We start from the raw sequence: 17,872 nt of genomic DNA, 5'->3' as shown, positions 1-17,872 counted from the left end.
TTTAAAAATGAGCACATCAGATAAATTCTAGCTCCCACTTCATGGAAGCCTGTTAATTGGCTTGCTTTAAGTAGCTAGTCCACATAGATACCGCTAGATTATTTTGACAAGAGAAAAGAAGGATAGTGCCTCAAAATGGAGACAAATGATTATCCATTAATTTTTGTAAAACAGTAACAGCATATGATGTAATTCATCTTCAGCTGTGTTACCTGTGTCTACATAATGTGAATAGATCATTGAGAGTGAGGTTGTATACAGCAATGTTAGATTGTAGCTTAAAAACAGTGAAAAATACCATCAAGTCCTTTCACTTGATTTTACAAGACAATTAATTCAACACTGTAAGCATTTCAGTAAAATCGTGTTTCCAGTTGCTTTGTCTGTGGTGAACAGAAAATTACTTTGTTTAAAAATAAAGTGCCAATTACCTTGATATTTATGGGAATATGTTATTTTGATACACCTGTTGATGACTAGCACAGGAAGCAGTTTCAAAGAAAGAAATCTAAGGAAATAATTTTTTGCTTCTTTTCTTCTTAAATGAAAACCATGTTTTGTAAGAAGGAACAATTCAATAATATGCCTGCTGTGCCAGTTTCACGTAGACCTGCTGTTGGGCTGTGATTTCAGTAAGCTTAATAATGGCTTGCTATATAAGGAGGCAGTTCATGTTAGATTCATATATAAGCCTACCTCTTTAGGGCTTTATTTGCCTCCTGTCTAAGTGAAAAAGTAGAACCATCAGTGGTTTTCAAATGTTTTGAGTTATCAAACCCTTTCCTCAGGGAAATCTTACTAGGAAGGCAGATTAAAAAAAATACTGGTCAGATGAAGATCTAAAGGATCTGGAAACCAACCTTCCTCCCCGTCCGTGGACCACAGTTTGAAAATTCCTAAAGAAGTCATCTCTAAATTCCTTTCTATGTTTCTGTTCCAGATTCAGCTAGTTGACTATTTTGCTAAGTGCAAAGAACTCCTACTCCAAATATATTGTGAAACTTGAAATAAAAACACTCTCTGACCATTGTGGTCATGTGTTCCATTTTTATTCGAAGTTTTCATCTCACACACTTGAGAAGAGCTTCACAGCCACATTTTTAAGCTGACAAATTACAATTTATAAAAATCGCAACCTGACATTTACAGCTTACTTACTGCTTATGCCTGTGTTTTACTCCATGATACATTCTGTCCTTGAGTAGAAATTACTTTCTGGAAAAATTATAAAATAATGAGCTTGTTAGCAAATTCTCTGCTTTAGGTATGATGTAATTGAAAGACAACAGTATCTTTACTTCTAAAATCTTATTTTGCTTTTTGATTTTCTTATAAGACAAAAAGTTAAATGCAACATGTGTTCTTATCCATTACTTTTCATGCTTTTCATCTTTATAGTAAAACTGTTAAAAAGTCTTTTTTTAGGTCTTTAAAGAACAATTAATTTTTGTGGACAGTCTGAGAACACAGCCTCAAGCCAGGAAATCTGGTTTATAAGCGTCCTTCTGATTTCCTGAAATCTTCCCCAAGAATTTTAACCACTCTAAATCTGACTTTCTAACACGCATTTAGCAATAACAATATTCAGCCACTGCCCAGGGAGGATATATTTTGGGGTTGATTAGGGTTAGAATGATATAAAAAGCCTAATTTAGAAAAAATACACTATATACATTTCTTTTTCACCCCAAGAATCTAAGTTCTCATCACCACCCCACCAGAAATCCACAAAACGAGAGAGGCCGGTAGGAGAGGTAAAACATATAATGAGTAGAATTAAATATTACTCAGCAACACTATTAAAGAAAAAAAGAGGATTCTCTTAACAGTGGAGATTTGGTCATGGAAACCAAAAAATACTGGCTCGAGACTTAGAGAAATAATGAAAGATTTTAAAGCAAAAATTGAACAGTAAGAAGTATTTTTTTAAGTTGTGCAGGGAAACTTGGGATTCATGATGGTTATTGCTGGGGTCTTAGTCATCCATTTACTCAGCTTAACCCATTCAGGTTGAATTAAGGCACCAAAAAACCCCCCAAAAACAGTTTTCCTAGGCAGCTGGCAGGACCCAAATCTGTGTTATATTCCATGGTCCCCCATTGACAAGGAGGGCAGTATTGATTTTTTTTTTAATTTAGAAGTTTTTTCTACCTGATGCCCCAGGTGCAAGAGAGATAATTTTGCACCCTTGTATAAGATGGTTGGTAAACAAATATTATCTATTTTTGATGCAGAATTCTGTTAGACTTTTAGATTATACAAAACAAATTAATAAGAATGGTCCTTAGAACAGAGTCTTACAGTCTAGCTATATTCTTATGTAGTTCGAGCCCTATAATTATTAAAATTTGTGTGGAAAAACACAGTATTTGAGGTCTACAAAAATTAACGAGCCTTCTATTTATCTGACTTTTGTCCTGAAAATGACTGGAGCATTGGGGGAAAATGTCCATGAATATGAGATGGCCAAAAAGCCTAAGGGAATATATGGCATTGATCTGTGCATTTAAACTTGCCCGAACGGTTTGATACTTGCAGGTTACCAGCTGACATCGGCTGAGTGTTACGATCTTCGGAGCAATCGCGTGGTTGCTGACCAATACTGTCACTATTACCCTGAGAACATCAAACCCAAGCCCAAACTTCAGGAGTGCAACTTGGATCCCTGTCCAGCCAGGTCAGTCAAATTTACCAGTTTGTTTAGCATACACATAAACCAGGTTCAGATAAGCTTCTTAAGTTAAAATTTTTTAATTAGAAGTAAAATGGAATTTACAATAAATAAGTGCTGCTGCCCAGTATCCATCCCTGTCCTGTGTTATTAGAGCCCACACCCCTGTTCTGGCCGCTGTTCAATGCCATCGCAGGGTCTATGAATTTCCCGTTTGTGAAGCTACAAGGTGAAGCACTCTGTAGAGTCATCTTCTCTTCTGATCTCTTTTCATTCTGGTTACTTGTTCTGACCTTAACAAATGGGATGGCACGCTGTTGTCAGGATTCTTCCCTGTTACCTCTGTCACCAGATTGGTGAGAGAATCAGAGCAGACCGTATTCCAGGGTCACAATGGACCCCTTTTAGTCTGTGCTGGTCCGTGCTGACTCCCTGGAGTCCAAACCAGTCTTAAAATAATTCTTCTGCATTTAAATAAACTCAGCCTTCGTTGAAGAGAAAGCAGGACTTATTTCTAACAGTCAAATTTTTTTAAAAGTTCTTTTTAATTAAGAGCTTTAAAGAGATATTTGACACTTTCACATATGTTTGCTTTGGGGAAGCCATAATTAGCCCTCAGTTATTTGCAGGATCAAGAATCAGACTGATGAATGAAACATCTCATGAGTAGTCACAGAAGTGCAGGTCAGGAATCTTTCCATGGGTGGAGCAATTGCCTTTTTCATTGCAACACTTCCTGGTAACTCTCTTGGTTAACTTAGCTTACTCATCCTCAACACATGAGAGAGGATATGTGAAAACTCTTCTGCAAAACTAATCACAAAGACCAGAAAATGGAGAATCCTTTCCAAGTCCCTTGGATTTCTGAGAAATACTTCAAGGTTATTTTTTAAAATCATAGTTTACTTAATTATATATTCATAAAACAAAACTTTGAATAGTTAAACTACTACTGAATAATGTGAATAATGTGGATGAAAATCATTCTATCTTGAATTGTAGGCAGTGTGATTTTAAGTTTTGTTTTCTGCTGTTTACTTTTTAAAAGTTCTTTTCTTATATTCTTTCTACCTCATGTTCATAAATTCTAAAGTCTACACGTGATGTGAAATTGCTGTTACTTACTCATAGAAACTCTACTACCTAGCTGATAAAAGTGAACTTAGAATAACAGGTTTTCATTAAAGAAACAGATGAATAGATATTTTATAAATATATAATTTAGGTAAAGTTTAATTTAGCTTCATATTACACCAGAAAATTTTGTATTTAGGATTGAATACAGTATAAAAACTAAATGAGGTGTTAAATTTAGCTTGGACTTCTTTACTTTGAAAATATTAAGGCATGGGATATTTTTAGCCAAGATAATTCTAGCTCATGCAATTCAACTCTATTTTAAAATTATTCTGCTTATTATATATCTTTATTCATATCCATACCACAAAGACCAGTGCATGAAAAGCATAATTATCCCAATTCAAACAAGTTGACTTAGCCATAAAGAGACTTTGAAGGTCTTATACACACTTCCATGAAAATTCATGTGTGTATTTCTAGGAGAAAATAGGGATTCACTTCCCACAACCGCATAAAGCTTTTTCCCCCCCTTGGAAAAAAAATTCAGTGAAGAGATGGCCATAAAAAACAGTTGTGAGATAAAGGCATTTGGTTAACAATTTTATGAAAATGTTTATAGTCGGAAAAAATTTACTCATTTTTTTTCTGGCTTCTGATTTTTACCTATATTTTCTGTTGGAGTGATATTTTGACCTGTTATTATTCAAAAGCAAAAGGCCATTCTACATTGAAAGAAGTTTGTGAAATTTATGCTTTTTCTATGTCTATGTTACTTTAAAACATCTAATACAGCACATGTATAAATGTCGGGACAGATGGCGATTGAAAAAAGGGAGAAAAGGAGAAAAAAGTTAGAAGCAAATGGCAGGAAGCTGCTTGTTTATTACACAGGTAGTTAAACAAAGCTGTCAAAATTAAGACTTAGCAGTAGGAGAGGTTTAAGAGGAAGTTGCTTTAGGAAATGTAGATATGCTAGTCTGAGGTTAAGATACTTTAGGATTGCTGTAAAATTCAGTGAACTGATTTGCATACCTGGGATCAAAGCAACCTTCCTGAATTTCAAGAGAAATCATGAAGTGGTGGTCTGAGAAAAGGAGATAATAGATCTGCCAAAGTAGAGTCAAACACGCAAGGAATTGTTTTCTTACTCCAGATTGAACTGTCCAATAGTAAAATCAAGGGTGACACAATGACATTAAACCAACACCTTTGTGTCCAAAATTTGAAGCCCCAAAATGTAAAACACAAGATGTTTTTAGAACAGATAAAGTCACACATTTTGAAATTTCAAAAGAAATTTATTTTATCTAGCCATTGAGATAGTTCTTCACTTTTCGTATAGTAGACTAGGATTTCTGGCCTATTACATGAAAGCAAAATCCCATTCAGATAGCCAAGTTTATTCCTTGTCGAGACTGGGAAGTACCATGGACAGCAAAAAGGGCACTAAAAAGTCTGTAACCTGGCTTTATTGCTTTACCCTTCTGGGCCTTATTTTTCCTACCCACACGTGGAGGTGAGAGAGTTACTTGTTGCATTAAATTAGTGGTTTTCAAACTGTGTCTATAGAACCTATTGTTCCGCAGAGTTGCTTCATTAAATTTCATTTTATATATTTTGAAGTATCTTTAAACAATAACTCACAACAAGTATATTCAAACATAAACTAATTTTAACTTGTTCAAACTAAGCTAAATTGTAGAAGTTGTTGTAACAACTAACAAAGGGAGTACTTTTTGCCCTCATTGTTAAAGTTCTTGAACACATCTGTTTAATTGAAAAAATAAGTATTCTAAGATTGCAAGGTAAGCTATAAAAACCATTACTATTAGCATCTACTTCTTTGTGATAAGAATTTTCTCATTACTACCCATCTAAGACCAAAACAAACCAGAAACAAACTGGATGTGATAACCATTAGCCATAATCCTTGCTATCCAATGTTTCTGTTTACCAGAATAGCCTCACTGTTCTCAGTAATTTGCTTTATAATAAGTAGATACTATATATTTGAACTAATAAATGCTGTCACTTCCTCGTTTCACTCACCAACAACATCCACTGGTTTCGATGGTTGTGGATTGATTTATCTAGTGGTTTCTAGGCTAATGAGGTTGTTGACATCTATTCCAAAATAATCTTTATGTTTTTATGTCTTTTTCCTGATTCTTAATGCTAACTCAGAAATGTGGGTAAGTTCAAAGGCTATAATGAAAATAAAATTCACTAATAATCTCCAGTGCCCACAGGTAATCACTGTTAATACTTTTGCTCTATCTCCAGTTTTGTCTATAGCTCATAACATAGAGAAATCATTCTGTATATAATAGACAGTTGGAATTCAGTGACTTAGCATTCTTGATTTCCCCCACTCTAAAGCAAGCCTGATTGCCCAGGACATGTAGTAACAAGTAAAAACTTGACATTTTGCTGAGATAGGAATTTGGATTCCTTTCACTACAGGACCAACATTTGAGCCTACCTAGCTGCATTGTCATTGATGCAGTCATTTTTATGAAATGATAAAATACTTTGTTTCCTAGCCCGGAGCCATCTCAAAAAGGAAGCCAAAATGATGCTTATAATGGGAGGGAAGAAGAAGAGAAATTAAAAATTTAATGACTTTTAGCTAAAATTAAGAATATTTCTCACTTGGGCTCTCCTGGAAGTCCAGAGGCACGCCTGTCCTAGATGCCAGAGATCTAGGCATGTTTCACTTGTTTTCTGCTTCACCCATTTAACACCCTTTTGCATATAGCTAAGACACTTGGAATCTAATGAAATATAAAGCCTCCTTGTGCCTGCCATGCTATAATCATAGCCTCTGTTTTGCACAAGGGGAAAGTATTTGTTTTAACACAGTGCCTGCTGATTTGTGCAATGGTTTGTGTCATTGTTGCCTCTGGATGAAGGGTAAAATCTATCATGTGGTCAGAAAGTCTCCAAATGTATGCCTGTGGTTCAGCAACAACAAGGCAGAGTTTTAGTTCAGTTAATGAGCACCTTATGTTTTCAGAGTGTCTTTAAATGCAAAATATGCTCCATTTGGCCTTAGATATCAGTCTAGGAGACTGGTGAGACTGTTAAGGCTGCCTGGGGGAAATTGTGCAAGACGTTGTTTGTGAGACAGTCAGAGAACCACCTTTTCAGATTTTTTTTCTTTTTTTTGGCACAGACCTTTTCTTTTCCCTCCAAGGCAGTAATGAAGGGGGCTTAAATTGGCAAGGGTTAGTCATGTGAAAAAAGCTCTCACTCATCGCACTGTCGTGGTCACAATCATTAGCAAGCAAATCTGTTTTTAGCTGAAACCGCACCCAGATTCCCCCTTCTCTGAAGGAATTCAGAGTAACAGCCCTAAGCAAATGCCCAAATGTGTATGCCCTAAGCAGCAGTTCTTGGTGACTTCAAGTGACCTCTTTCTGTCCAGCTCCATTTAATTTAACAGCAAGTTGCGTAAGCCATCCCTGGCTATGGACCAAATAGTGAACAAAATCTCAGAACTGAGTCCTAATGCGACTTTAGAAGAAGAGTCTGCATCATTAGAGGCAGTGTGTGCAGTGAGCATGTAAAACCCAACCGCACTAACTTTCCACACCGACTTGGTGAGCGACTAGACCAATGGCGATGCAGTGATTATCCCTGTACCCTGGTGGTTAGGAGGGGAGCTTTGGAGCAACACAGCCTGGCCTGGGATCCTGGCTCTGCCACTTACCGGTTTGAGTAGCCTTTGGCAAATTACTTGTTCCCACTAAGCCTCAGTTTTTTCATCCTCTGAAGTAAGGCTGTTAACTACTTACCTCACAGAGTTGTCATGAGGAATACATGGTGTCATAGGCTTAAAGAACTTAGCAGAGTGCCTGGCATGTGATAAGCATTCAGTAAATGCTAGTTGCTGCAGCTGCGGTGACTAAGAGCACGGTCATGCTAATGTTGACGTGGCCTCAGAGAAACTCCTAAACTCTTCAGAAACCCGCTTCCTTCTCCATGGAAGGAGACGGAACTCTAGCATTCTACATGGGTCTGGAAAAGTAGTTCTCTATTTGTTGTTATAACAGTAGGAGACACAGATTCCTAGGAAATAGCTTCACGAAAGTAAATCACATTTATCAGATTTTTAAGACATCATTGCCATGAGAAATGATAAGAAATGAAGCAACTCCTGAAATCCCAATGTGTAAATGTCTAATAATCCCCACGTAACCAGCTATGAGCCATTGCCACTGAGTCCGCATGGGTTTTGTGCCATGTCTCATCTCCAGAAAAGGAGAACTCAGTACCAGGGGACTAGAAAGTGTTTAACTCAATTAGCAGTTACAGTATAATGAAATGTTTCCCTGTTCAAAAGCTCTTTTTGTTTTATTATGATAGCTCAGTGACGTAGAAAAGTAACAACTTTCTTCTTTTTGATCAACTTCATTGAAATACACCACTTCGAGCAGCTCCTGAGTAAGCAATAAAAAATGCCATCCAGAAGTCCCGTTTGCACTTTTATGCATTTATGATGAGATAAAGCAGAGTTTTGGTGCTTTTTAGAGGGTGTAGCCATACTCTTCCCAAGATTACAGACCTACCTCACATGCTCAGACAATCAGCTATAACTCAGTTATTAGGGCAGTTTAGTTCTTCTACCAAGCCAGCTCATCACTAACAATAATGATCACTTCTTATATTTTAAACTTTTTGAAAGTATAATTATTTATGCAGTTCTTTTAATTGACATATGAGTTAATAGAACAGGTATTATCATCATCCTCATTTTTAACTTCAGTCTATCAGCTTGACATTACTAGCTAAATAACTTTTGTACTTAACTTCTCCAGGCCTTACTTTTGCCATCTGTAAAATAACTGCAGTACTGCAGTCAGAGAGTACCTAGGAGGAGTACATGAGATGATGCATGTACAGTTCTTAGCAAAATGCCAAGCCCTCAACGAAAGTCATATGACAATACAGCTGTCATTATTGAAAACTAAACCTGAAAAGTGACTTGCCTAATATTACTTCTATTTAAAGTTTCTACAGTGCTTTCACATCTATCATCTCAGTTCGGTTTTACCTTCTCTAAGAGATGAGGAAGACAGAGATTATCATCTGTATTTACAGATTAAAACAAACTGAAGCCCAAAGAGGTTATGGGACCTGCTCCAAGCTAGGGTGGCAAAAGAAAGCTGAGTCATGAAGTCGTGAACCTGAGTGCTTCCAGTTCCAGAGTATCTCCTATATTACATAAGTCAGGTCACTGATCCCTGAGCCATCATATCCCATGGGTACCCTTGTTCTGCATGATGCCTTCATCAACCCCTGAGATCTGGTTTAAACCCACCATAGACCCCCACAGCCAGCACAGAGCTGCCAGCCATAGTATCAATGCAGAGTTTGGTGCCCTGGGTCTTTGAGTTGACCATATACCCAAGTTAAGCAAAGCCTCTTTCATATAAGCATAAATACTGATATTTGCTCAAATCAAACAATGTCCACATCATTTAGACAATACAGGAAGAGCTAAACAGAGCCCAAGGAAATATTAGTCCCATTTATTTAAAAGCAGTTCAAAACTGCATTCTTTAATATCAAGAATGTTTATCCACAGAAATATAAGTGTGAGAGAATTATGGTATTTGGGGTCAAATGAACAAAAACCCTGCAGTAGTCCGTTTTATAGCAGAAAAAAAGATATGTACGTTTAGAAAGTTTTCAAATCCTAGACGACGAAGCAGTGTTCTTTTGGTCTGGTTCCAAAAGATAAATGAACGTTGCCTAGTAGGTACTGTGTTTTTTGTTTTTTTTTTTTTCATTGTGACCTTTACAGAATATTTCTTCATTTGCTGGCTCCCAACTTGCCTCTTCAAATAATAGGGAACCCTACTGTGTTTCATAAAGTCACCAAATTTTAAAGTAGGAGAGATTTTGAGATGACTACCTAGTTCAGTGGTCTTCGATCTATGGTCCACAGAGCTCTGATTTCTGCCCTCAGTAGCTACCAGAAGGGGGGCAGATAGGATTAGGCCAAGTGTGGTGGGTTTCCAGGCACCCATTCTTACTTCATCTTAAAACTCCTGATTTCATCCAATACATAGATTTTGCAGAAGAACAACACAGAAGTCCAAATATAATGTACTCAAGGTCACAGAGAGAGAGAGCTGGCAGAGAGGAGAACTGACCTTCCCTCTCCCAGCTCATCAGGGGGTCCATTGTGCCATGATCCTTTGTACTCTGCCACTCATGAAAAAGCAAATGCTTCAGTTTCTTCCAGCTTTTTATTGCTTCTCTCTTCCCCCTTTCTAAACTGTTGTTTAGGAGGAGATTGGTTTCTCTTGCCCTGGAGTTGTCGAGAGATGAATTACTCTCTTTGAGGCCAGAACTCCTTCCACCACCCACAGTTTCATTCATTTTTTTATTGAGTACCAATCCTGTGCCAAGTTCTGTGCTTAGTACCATGGTGAAGGCAAAGAAGAATCCTCTAGAGTATGGCCCACAACACTGCCAAGGGGTGGAGGGGTGGTAAGTTATACAATTACAGAGCAGCGTGATATCTGAGAGACACGTGAGACAGACAGGGAATAGAAGACTTTTTTAAAAGCTGTCATGGCTATTTCTGGGAGATCCCCAATGGAAGAGATGTAGAGTTAAGCCAAGCAGGTTAGAAGCACAGTTGCCATTAAGCTGTCCTTTCTCTGCCCTAGATCGCCCAACCACCTCTGTCTGCCAAAGCAGCCTTCCTAGGCTGCCAAACTACCCCCTAAAGCAGCCTTCCCCTCACACAGATGACAGAGCTAGCAAAAGGCAAGGAGTAGGACTAAAGATGTTCACTGTGAGTAGCAGTTTGTTTGGGAGTTTCTTTAACCTTGTTCTTGTTTGCTTGCTTGCTTCATTCTGGACGGTAGTTGTATTTCTTGCTCTTGTACCTTCGCACCAGTGGCATGATTTCATTGAATGATTATTTACCAGTTGCCTCTGGGCGGGGCACTGTGTTAAAAGATACAGTAAAGAACCAATATGGATTTTGCCCCATAGTGTTAAACTAGGGAAAACTTACACCTAGTTAGAAATACGTACATAGTTAAAAGTGATGAAGGGAGTTAGTGCTGTGGGTATTTGGAAGAGGAAGAGAGAATTTCTGGCCGGATGTTGAGAGAAAATAACGACAGGCTTTAGAAGAGGTAGCACTTAACTAAGAAATTTCCTTGAGCATTAGAGCATCATGTTATCTGTTGCTATGACAGCAATGAGCAGGCTGGATTGGAGGAGGCAAAGCCTCTAGGCAGAGAGATCTATTAGGAGACTGATGCAAAAGGGTCTAAATTCATGTCACAGAGATGTATTTGGCAGGCATCACAACTGAAGGAACTGTATGTGTAGGGAACACGGGAAAGAGAAGAAGCAAAGATGTCCCATGGTATCCAGCCTGGGAGTATGGGAGGTTGGCAGTGCTCTGAACAGTGACAGTAATCACAGGGAAAGAAGCAGTTTGCAGGGGAAGATAGTGAATTGTCTGGACACACAAAGCTGAACAAATTGAGAGCACATCCAGCTATCAGGAAGTCAGAAAGAGGCTTTGCAGCCCAGGAAAAGAGTCGTGGGGTCGTGCAAGAGGCACTCAAAGAGATGGTTGAAACCATGAAATGGACTCCTGTTGATTCATTTCCATTGTAAAAAGAACCCAGAATCCTGCAGATTAGGTGCTCGTGGTGTTAGTTGCATTAGGATTTTTTTCTTAAGAAAGATTTAGCACAACGTGTAAATCTCACACTTGAGTCAATCAATATGGGTTGATTATTCATTAGGGATATTGTCCTAAAATAGCTTTGGAGATGATTTCAGGACAAAGACTTAATCATCTTTAAGGGACATGGGAAATTAAGGTGATAGCCTCATTTCATCCATTTATATCATATTTCCAAATATTTCTGTATTATACTTTCTCAGACTTGAATTTTGTCTTGCCTAAATGTTCTAATTCCTGTACATTACAGAAAACTTGGAAAACAGAGAAACATAAGAAGAAAGGAAAAAAAGCCACCCATAATCCAAACACCAAGAACTAACAACTCTCCTTGGTCCTTTTCTAACATATGAGAATACATACACATGTGCACACATACACACATGTATATAGACTTTATGAAAATGACTATATAGATGTATGAATACATGAATTTTCTTAATATTGTGGATTACATTGTACATTCTATTTTGTATTGGATTTTTTTCAGTTGACATTACATTTGAATATTTTCCATGTCATTAAGAATGGTTCAAAAAGCTTTGTGTTTATATGCTGCATAATATTTTATTCCACGAGCCAGTCAGAACACTGAAGCATTCCCCGGTCGTTGGACAGGTCCGCAAGGTGTGTACTTGAATGTGTGTGAGGATGCTTTGCAATGTCTTTCTTCTCCTACCACATGAATCCAGAATTACCACGTCTTCATCCTCCTCTTCTCTTCTCCTATCACGACCCCTGATTTGGGGGACTTTAGATGGGATCAGATCACTGCCCAGTATAGGAAGTGCTTGAGTGATCAGAATAGTTAAGGCAATGGAGAATGAGTGGTTTTACCCCTAAACCAACTGTTTATTGAGTTTTCCCTTCGTGATCATTTTTTAAAATCATTTCTGCACAATCTTCACCACTCCCCATGTATTCAGACACATAAATACTCAGGCATGTACACACACTCAAATACAAATCAAGACCTAAACATGGGAAGAACTTAAAGTCCCTCAAGGACATCCTTTTTCATCATTCTTCAATGGGTACATTTTGCCTAAGAAAAAAGATTGTCTTAAAAGTAAGGAATAGAAAGTTAGGTTCAGGCACCGTTGCCTGCCCCTCTGACAGTGTGGTGAAAGGCCAGGGCCGTGGCATGAACCCCAAGGGAAAGCAGAGCCCATGCACATGAATATGCATTAACAGGACTAGACAGAGCACCATTGTTTTGATATCTTTCTGTTTTCACAGGTGCCATAGAGCCATTTTATGAGTCTTCACCATGACCTATGCCATAGAAAGACAAATATAGCTATAGTTTTGCTGAATCCAGGTTTCAAGCTCCTTATTCAAACAAAAACATAATTTCTAAATCAGCCCAATGCAAAGCCCAACACCTTGAATTCTATACACTCTCTCTTTTATCCCCCTGCTTTTCTTCTGGCCTCTTTCTTTCAATGTCACTGCCTCCGCTTTAAATGTCATCAGCTGATAAATCAGTTGGCAGAGATCTGTAGCAGTTTGTTCTCATATTGAGAATGACAAGTCATAGCTATAAATTTTTTCGGGAGAGAAGGCCCTGATAGGCATTTCTGCATCTAGATCTGGATGTAAGCAGGAGCAAAGATGCGAGAGTTAGCTCAAACATAGCTGCAAAGTCATTTCTGTGTGTTCATTAATTAACTACCGTCAGATCAAAGTTATTATAAACTTCAGAAGTTTGGAATTCTATGAAATACAATTCTTTTAGAGAGAAAATTTCCTTCATTGTTAGACTTAAGAATTATTGAAAAGAGATCACATGATTCTAACAAAAGACAGGGTTAACCTTTCACATCCGATTTCCTGTCAAAAGAAGGCAGAAAATAGGAAGTTTCTCCAACTTGGGAAAACAAGGAGAAATGTTTCACATTCATATTTGTCCCGTTCTTGGGTTTGTTAGAGCCATGGGATTTTGAGCTTCCTCAAAAGGCAGCATCCATCTTCATGAACATTGTTACTTAAGGGTAATGCACATGCAAACACCGTGAAGGTTTAGTCATAGAAATGATTGCCAAAACTTACTCATGGATAAACAAAGTTAAATTAGTACTCCAATGTTTGTCCCTCTTGGGAATAGAAATCTATATGCAAAGATTGGTTTCCCATTTTTTCAAACTTAATTTCTCTCATCTCTCCGTTACCTTTCGGTAATTTCTTCAGAAATTACCCTTTATCACTCCCTCTTTCCTCTTTATCTGTCATGATGTCCAGTCAGCGCTATTTTTTATCTTTCTGTTCCACAGCATGCCTCGCTCACTCTACCCAAAAGCTTGGGCTTGTTTGCCATATTAAAAGAACACACAACTGTGTCAGAGGATGGGATCAAAGCAAGTCTTAATTCATTTATTTAAATATGAATACATTTATAGTAAATATGAATACATAAATATATACCCATCCCTTCATCCCAGAATAGAGTATGTGGGTTCCTTCAGTATTCAGAAGAGGGACTTGCTGTCATTGGTCAGTTGTAAAGTAAGTGTCTTCTGCTCATGCCCTTCCATGCTTTGCCCCAGCAAATAGGCCACATCCATGAGTTCAGCTCTCTGTCTGCCCCTCTTGGTGGAGTGTCTGTTGCACTAGCCTTTTTATCTGAGACTCATGAGTAATAAATCTTCCACAAGCTAGGGGGCTCAGCAAGAGCAACGTCTCGCCGATTGGAGGGTTTACTTGGAATCATTGGGTTGGATTACTGTTCTTTATTGGAGTCCTGAAGGCCTCAGGGCTCCCATACAGTCTGTAGTATCGTTTCTTGTGAATCCCATTAGCCACACAGCCTAAAATGTCCTGTCCTATGGCTCCTTTCACTTTTGTCTCTAAATCTCACAGGTTTCCCAGGGCACTACATCTACTAACAACAGTCAGATAATCACAGCTACCTCTATAATAGCAGTTAGCACTATGTCACGTTTAATAGACCACAAAAAAGATCTTTCATGTTTATCACCTCATTTTAACTGCTCTCCCTTTATTTTGGTAGAGAACTCACTTTTGTTGACAGTTGCCTACTTCCTTCCCTAGTTCTGCTTCCCTTTATAAAATAACCAAGTGGCTGTTTTCCAGATATTACTAAAACCCCTAGATCTGTCAAGGATACATTACCTATTTGCTAAGGCACATTACATAGTACTGTCAGTTCCCAGGTACACACTCTTACATGTAGCTCTCTCTTTCATCAGAAGTGAGACAGTTACTGTAAGTGCTTGGCGAGCATCTGGAAGTAACATTAATAATGATGATGATAATGACCTCAGAGGATGTATAATTGGGGGGTATTAAAGAACATTTACAAGCTCATTGTGTCATAGTTAATGATGAGGTGCCAAGTTTTCTTGCCACCACCCTTTCCACTGGTATTTCCTGCTTGGATCAGAGAACTAATTATAGTAAATGATGCCCTTTCAAAGAACTTGCCTCATTCTGAAGCACATGCTAGCATAAAGATATTGAACTGTTTTAGTGTTGTTTTTCAGAGATAGTTTATTAATACTGTTTTGCATTTGTCTGAAAAAAATGTATAATGTAATCATTTAGTGTTTATTTTATTGTGTGTACCTTCTACTCAGAGGGTTGGCATTATTGTTCCTAACAGTGACGGATACAAGCAGATCATGCCTTATGACCTCTACCATCCCCTTCCTCGGTACGTAAATCAATCGTCCTGATGCTAGAAGTAGTAAATTAGTCTTCTGCTTCTTTTATGTATATATATATATATATATAAAATATAGATATAGATTTTGTGTTTTTCTGTAATAATAAGATAGTAGATAGTATATTTTGCAACCCATCCTGAGCTCTGCTTTCGAATAACACTAGCCTGTAAGCTTGTCACTCAAAAACCATTCTAAGATAGGGTCGGATTCCATTGGAGTGGACACAGTAATTCACTCTGATTAGATATAGTGTGTGGGTTTATGTTATGTCTTTCTTTCACTCTCTTTGTCCTTTTCTATGTTTCCTCTGCAATAGGACCCTGGTCATTAAAGCACTGTTGCTAACTGTTAAACAAACACTGCCTGAATTATTATCCCAATACCACAAATGTGGAATTCCAGATGTGGTATTACTCTGCATAGGGGCTTTGAGTATCCTTTTTTTGTTCCAGAGAAATTATAATTAAATACAAAAAGGCAGTTTTTTCATATCCTTATTGTTCAGAACATTTGGTAGGGAGGGGAGTTTTTTTTTTTCCAAAACATTAAATTCCATGCACGATATTGCTTTTTTTAAAGTACAGTATTTTTTAAAACTAGAAAAAAATCATTAAAGTGATGGTGAACTTGTAAAAGAACTTGTTCCCTTTATTAATATATTCATAAGAAAACTGGAGAAGCTGAAAATATGCTAGCTGCGGAAGGTATCACCAGCAGCTACATTGGAAACAGCTCCCTAGGGAGCAGAAGTGAGAATTGGGTTTGAAGCTACCATTGTTCTATGAAAGACCTCTGGTGTATTCTTCTTGCTCATTTGGACTTCAGGGAGTCAGCTGCTATTCAGAACCCAAGGTTTAAATCAGATCACAGATAGTTGGAAGTAATCCCCAGTGATTTACTCAATCTTGAATTAAACAAAGCCCAGAAAATGATTTTATTCTAAACTGTAAAAGAAAGCAAAGTGTGATTGAAAACCTTCAAATCCTTAGTGAATTGAAATACAAAAAGAGAGGACCTTGAGGTCATCTAGTCCAGCTCCCCCGTGAGACTTCATTCTCTCACTCCTCCCCCAACAACATCCATTCATCATACATGTATAAATGCATGTACTTACACAGATATGCATGTATGTGTATTTAGTGCAGCTGTATTCACACCTTACACACACACATATGTCTTTAATTAATGCATATAGACCAGTGCAAGTTGTTATCCAGCTTCTACTTAAATATTTCCAGTGACTGGCAGGAAACTCACTTTTCACCATTCTAATGGTAGCACATAGAGAGGAGCGCTTGATTTATACTGTATGTAGTTGTTTGGGGTTTTTTTAAGTTCTTCTGCTAAGGAATTACTTCATGAGTCAGCTCCCTCCCACTTTCCTATGACTATATTGATAAAGACAATAAATGACTTTAGAATGCTACAGATGTACCCTGCTAGTTTGATCCAGAACCAAAGTTGGAAAAAAAAATGGAATGAAAATATAAAAGATGAATTTAACTGAGCCAAGATTTCATTTGATTTCAGTTCCTCTATCTGTAAAACAAGTATCCATAGAACTCCTGTGTCTGTTTGTGTGAAGGCCATGTATTTCAAGATAAAGGCACAGTTGAGTGTCAGGGGTGAGAACACCAAGTTTATGTTTTTCCTGTACTGGCACTCTTTTATTTTATTTTATTATTTTTCTTGTATCCATGATCTCTCTTGTTTATATTTCTCTGGTATGACTAATGCCTATTTTAGGTTAATCTTGATTTCGTATATATTTGGTTTCCTGCCCCCAGATGTCTGAAGCTCAGTATTCTCACCGACAGATTGAAATGAACCTCCTTGTTTGTTTGTACCTTGTCTCATATAGGCTTTGTTCCGTCCAAGCACCGCAATTGGGAAGGCCGACTAGCAGATCATCAGACTGTATTTCTTACCCTGCACTTCTATTACTAAATTAATTCTAAAGTTAGATACCCTGTTTTATTGATAAAGCCTTAGTAAATGGAAGCTATTTCTACAAAAGTGTTTTCATTTCTTAAGAACTGAGGCTTAAACACAGTTCTAAGAGGGCAGTTGTCTACCCTTCACGGCAGAAGGCTTTACTTACTGAAATTATTTAAGTGGATTTTAGACCACAAGTATAAATACAGAACACAACTAATGATTTTTTAGATTGTTTTTCTTGCTCTCAGTCTTTGACTATAACATATATCTGAATGTACTGTAAGAATATAGTCTGATGAATTATCTTTAATTTATAATTAATACATAAACTTTTCCCCATAAGCCTGAATTTTGAGAATTTTAATCTAAACATGCTGTGTACTTAAAAAATTAGAAGCCAAGGGAGTTAAAATATATGATATATGAACTCATCTGTTATTCTTCCAGAATAAGATTCTTGGACATGCGTTTTAATTTTCTAAGCACTTACCTGGTCCCTGTTGTAAGATATCCTAAATGATGCCCTCTCTCAGCTTTTGTTATACTTTCTTTAAAGCACCCAGAGATGTCTTGCTCTGAAATTTGACATATCACTATTACTATGTAAAGGATTCACATGATAATTTTTTACATATAGAACTATAGTTGAATGCTAGAACCATACTGTAAATACTTACAATAATATTAGCATCATTTGTCTTTCTGTGATCTCTGGCACTGAAAAAAATACTACTTTTGGTGAAATTACACTATGGGTCAGATCAAGTGTTGAGA

At 37.4% G+C, this 17,872-nt stretch overlaps 1 protein-coding gene across 3 annotated transcripts in view; it reads left to right on the top strand.

Annotated features, from left to right (window-relative positions):
• Positions 1 to 17,872, top strand: part of ADAMTSL1 (ADAMTS like 1) — an 825,910-nt gene that overhangs the window by 601,746 nt on the left and 206,292 nt on the right. For 2 of the 3 annotated variants that reach the window (XM_032477630.1, XM_014555590.2), the window contains 2 exons: positions 2,539 to 2,677; positions 15,097 to 15,147. In XM_032477630.1, the coding sequence (XP_032333521.1) occupies positions 2,539 to 2,677; positions 15,097 to 15,147 (190 nt within the window). The remainder of the gene's footprint in view (positions 1 to 2,538; positions 2,678 to 15,096; positions 15,148 to 17,872) is intronic. The other variant, XM_032477631.1, reaches the window with a different exon arrangement.

This window comes from Camelus ferus, chromosome 4 (assembly GCF_009834535.1).
Source record: "Camelus ferus isolate YT-003-E chromosome 4, BCGSAC_Cfer_1.0, whole genome shotgun sequence".
NCBI lineage: Eukaryota > Metazoa > Chordata > Mammalia > Artiodactyla > Camelidae > Camelus > Camelus ferus.
This window is presented reverse-complemented; position numbering and strand designations above follow the sequence as displayed.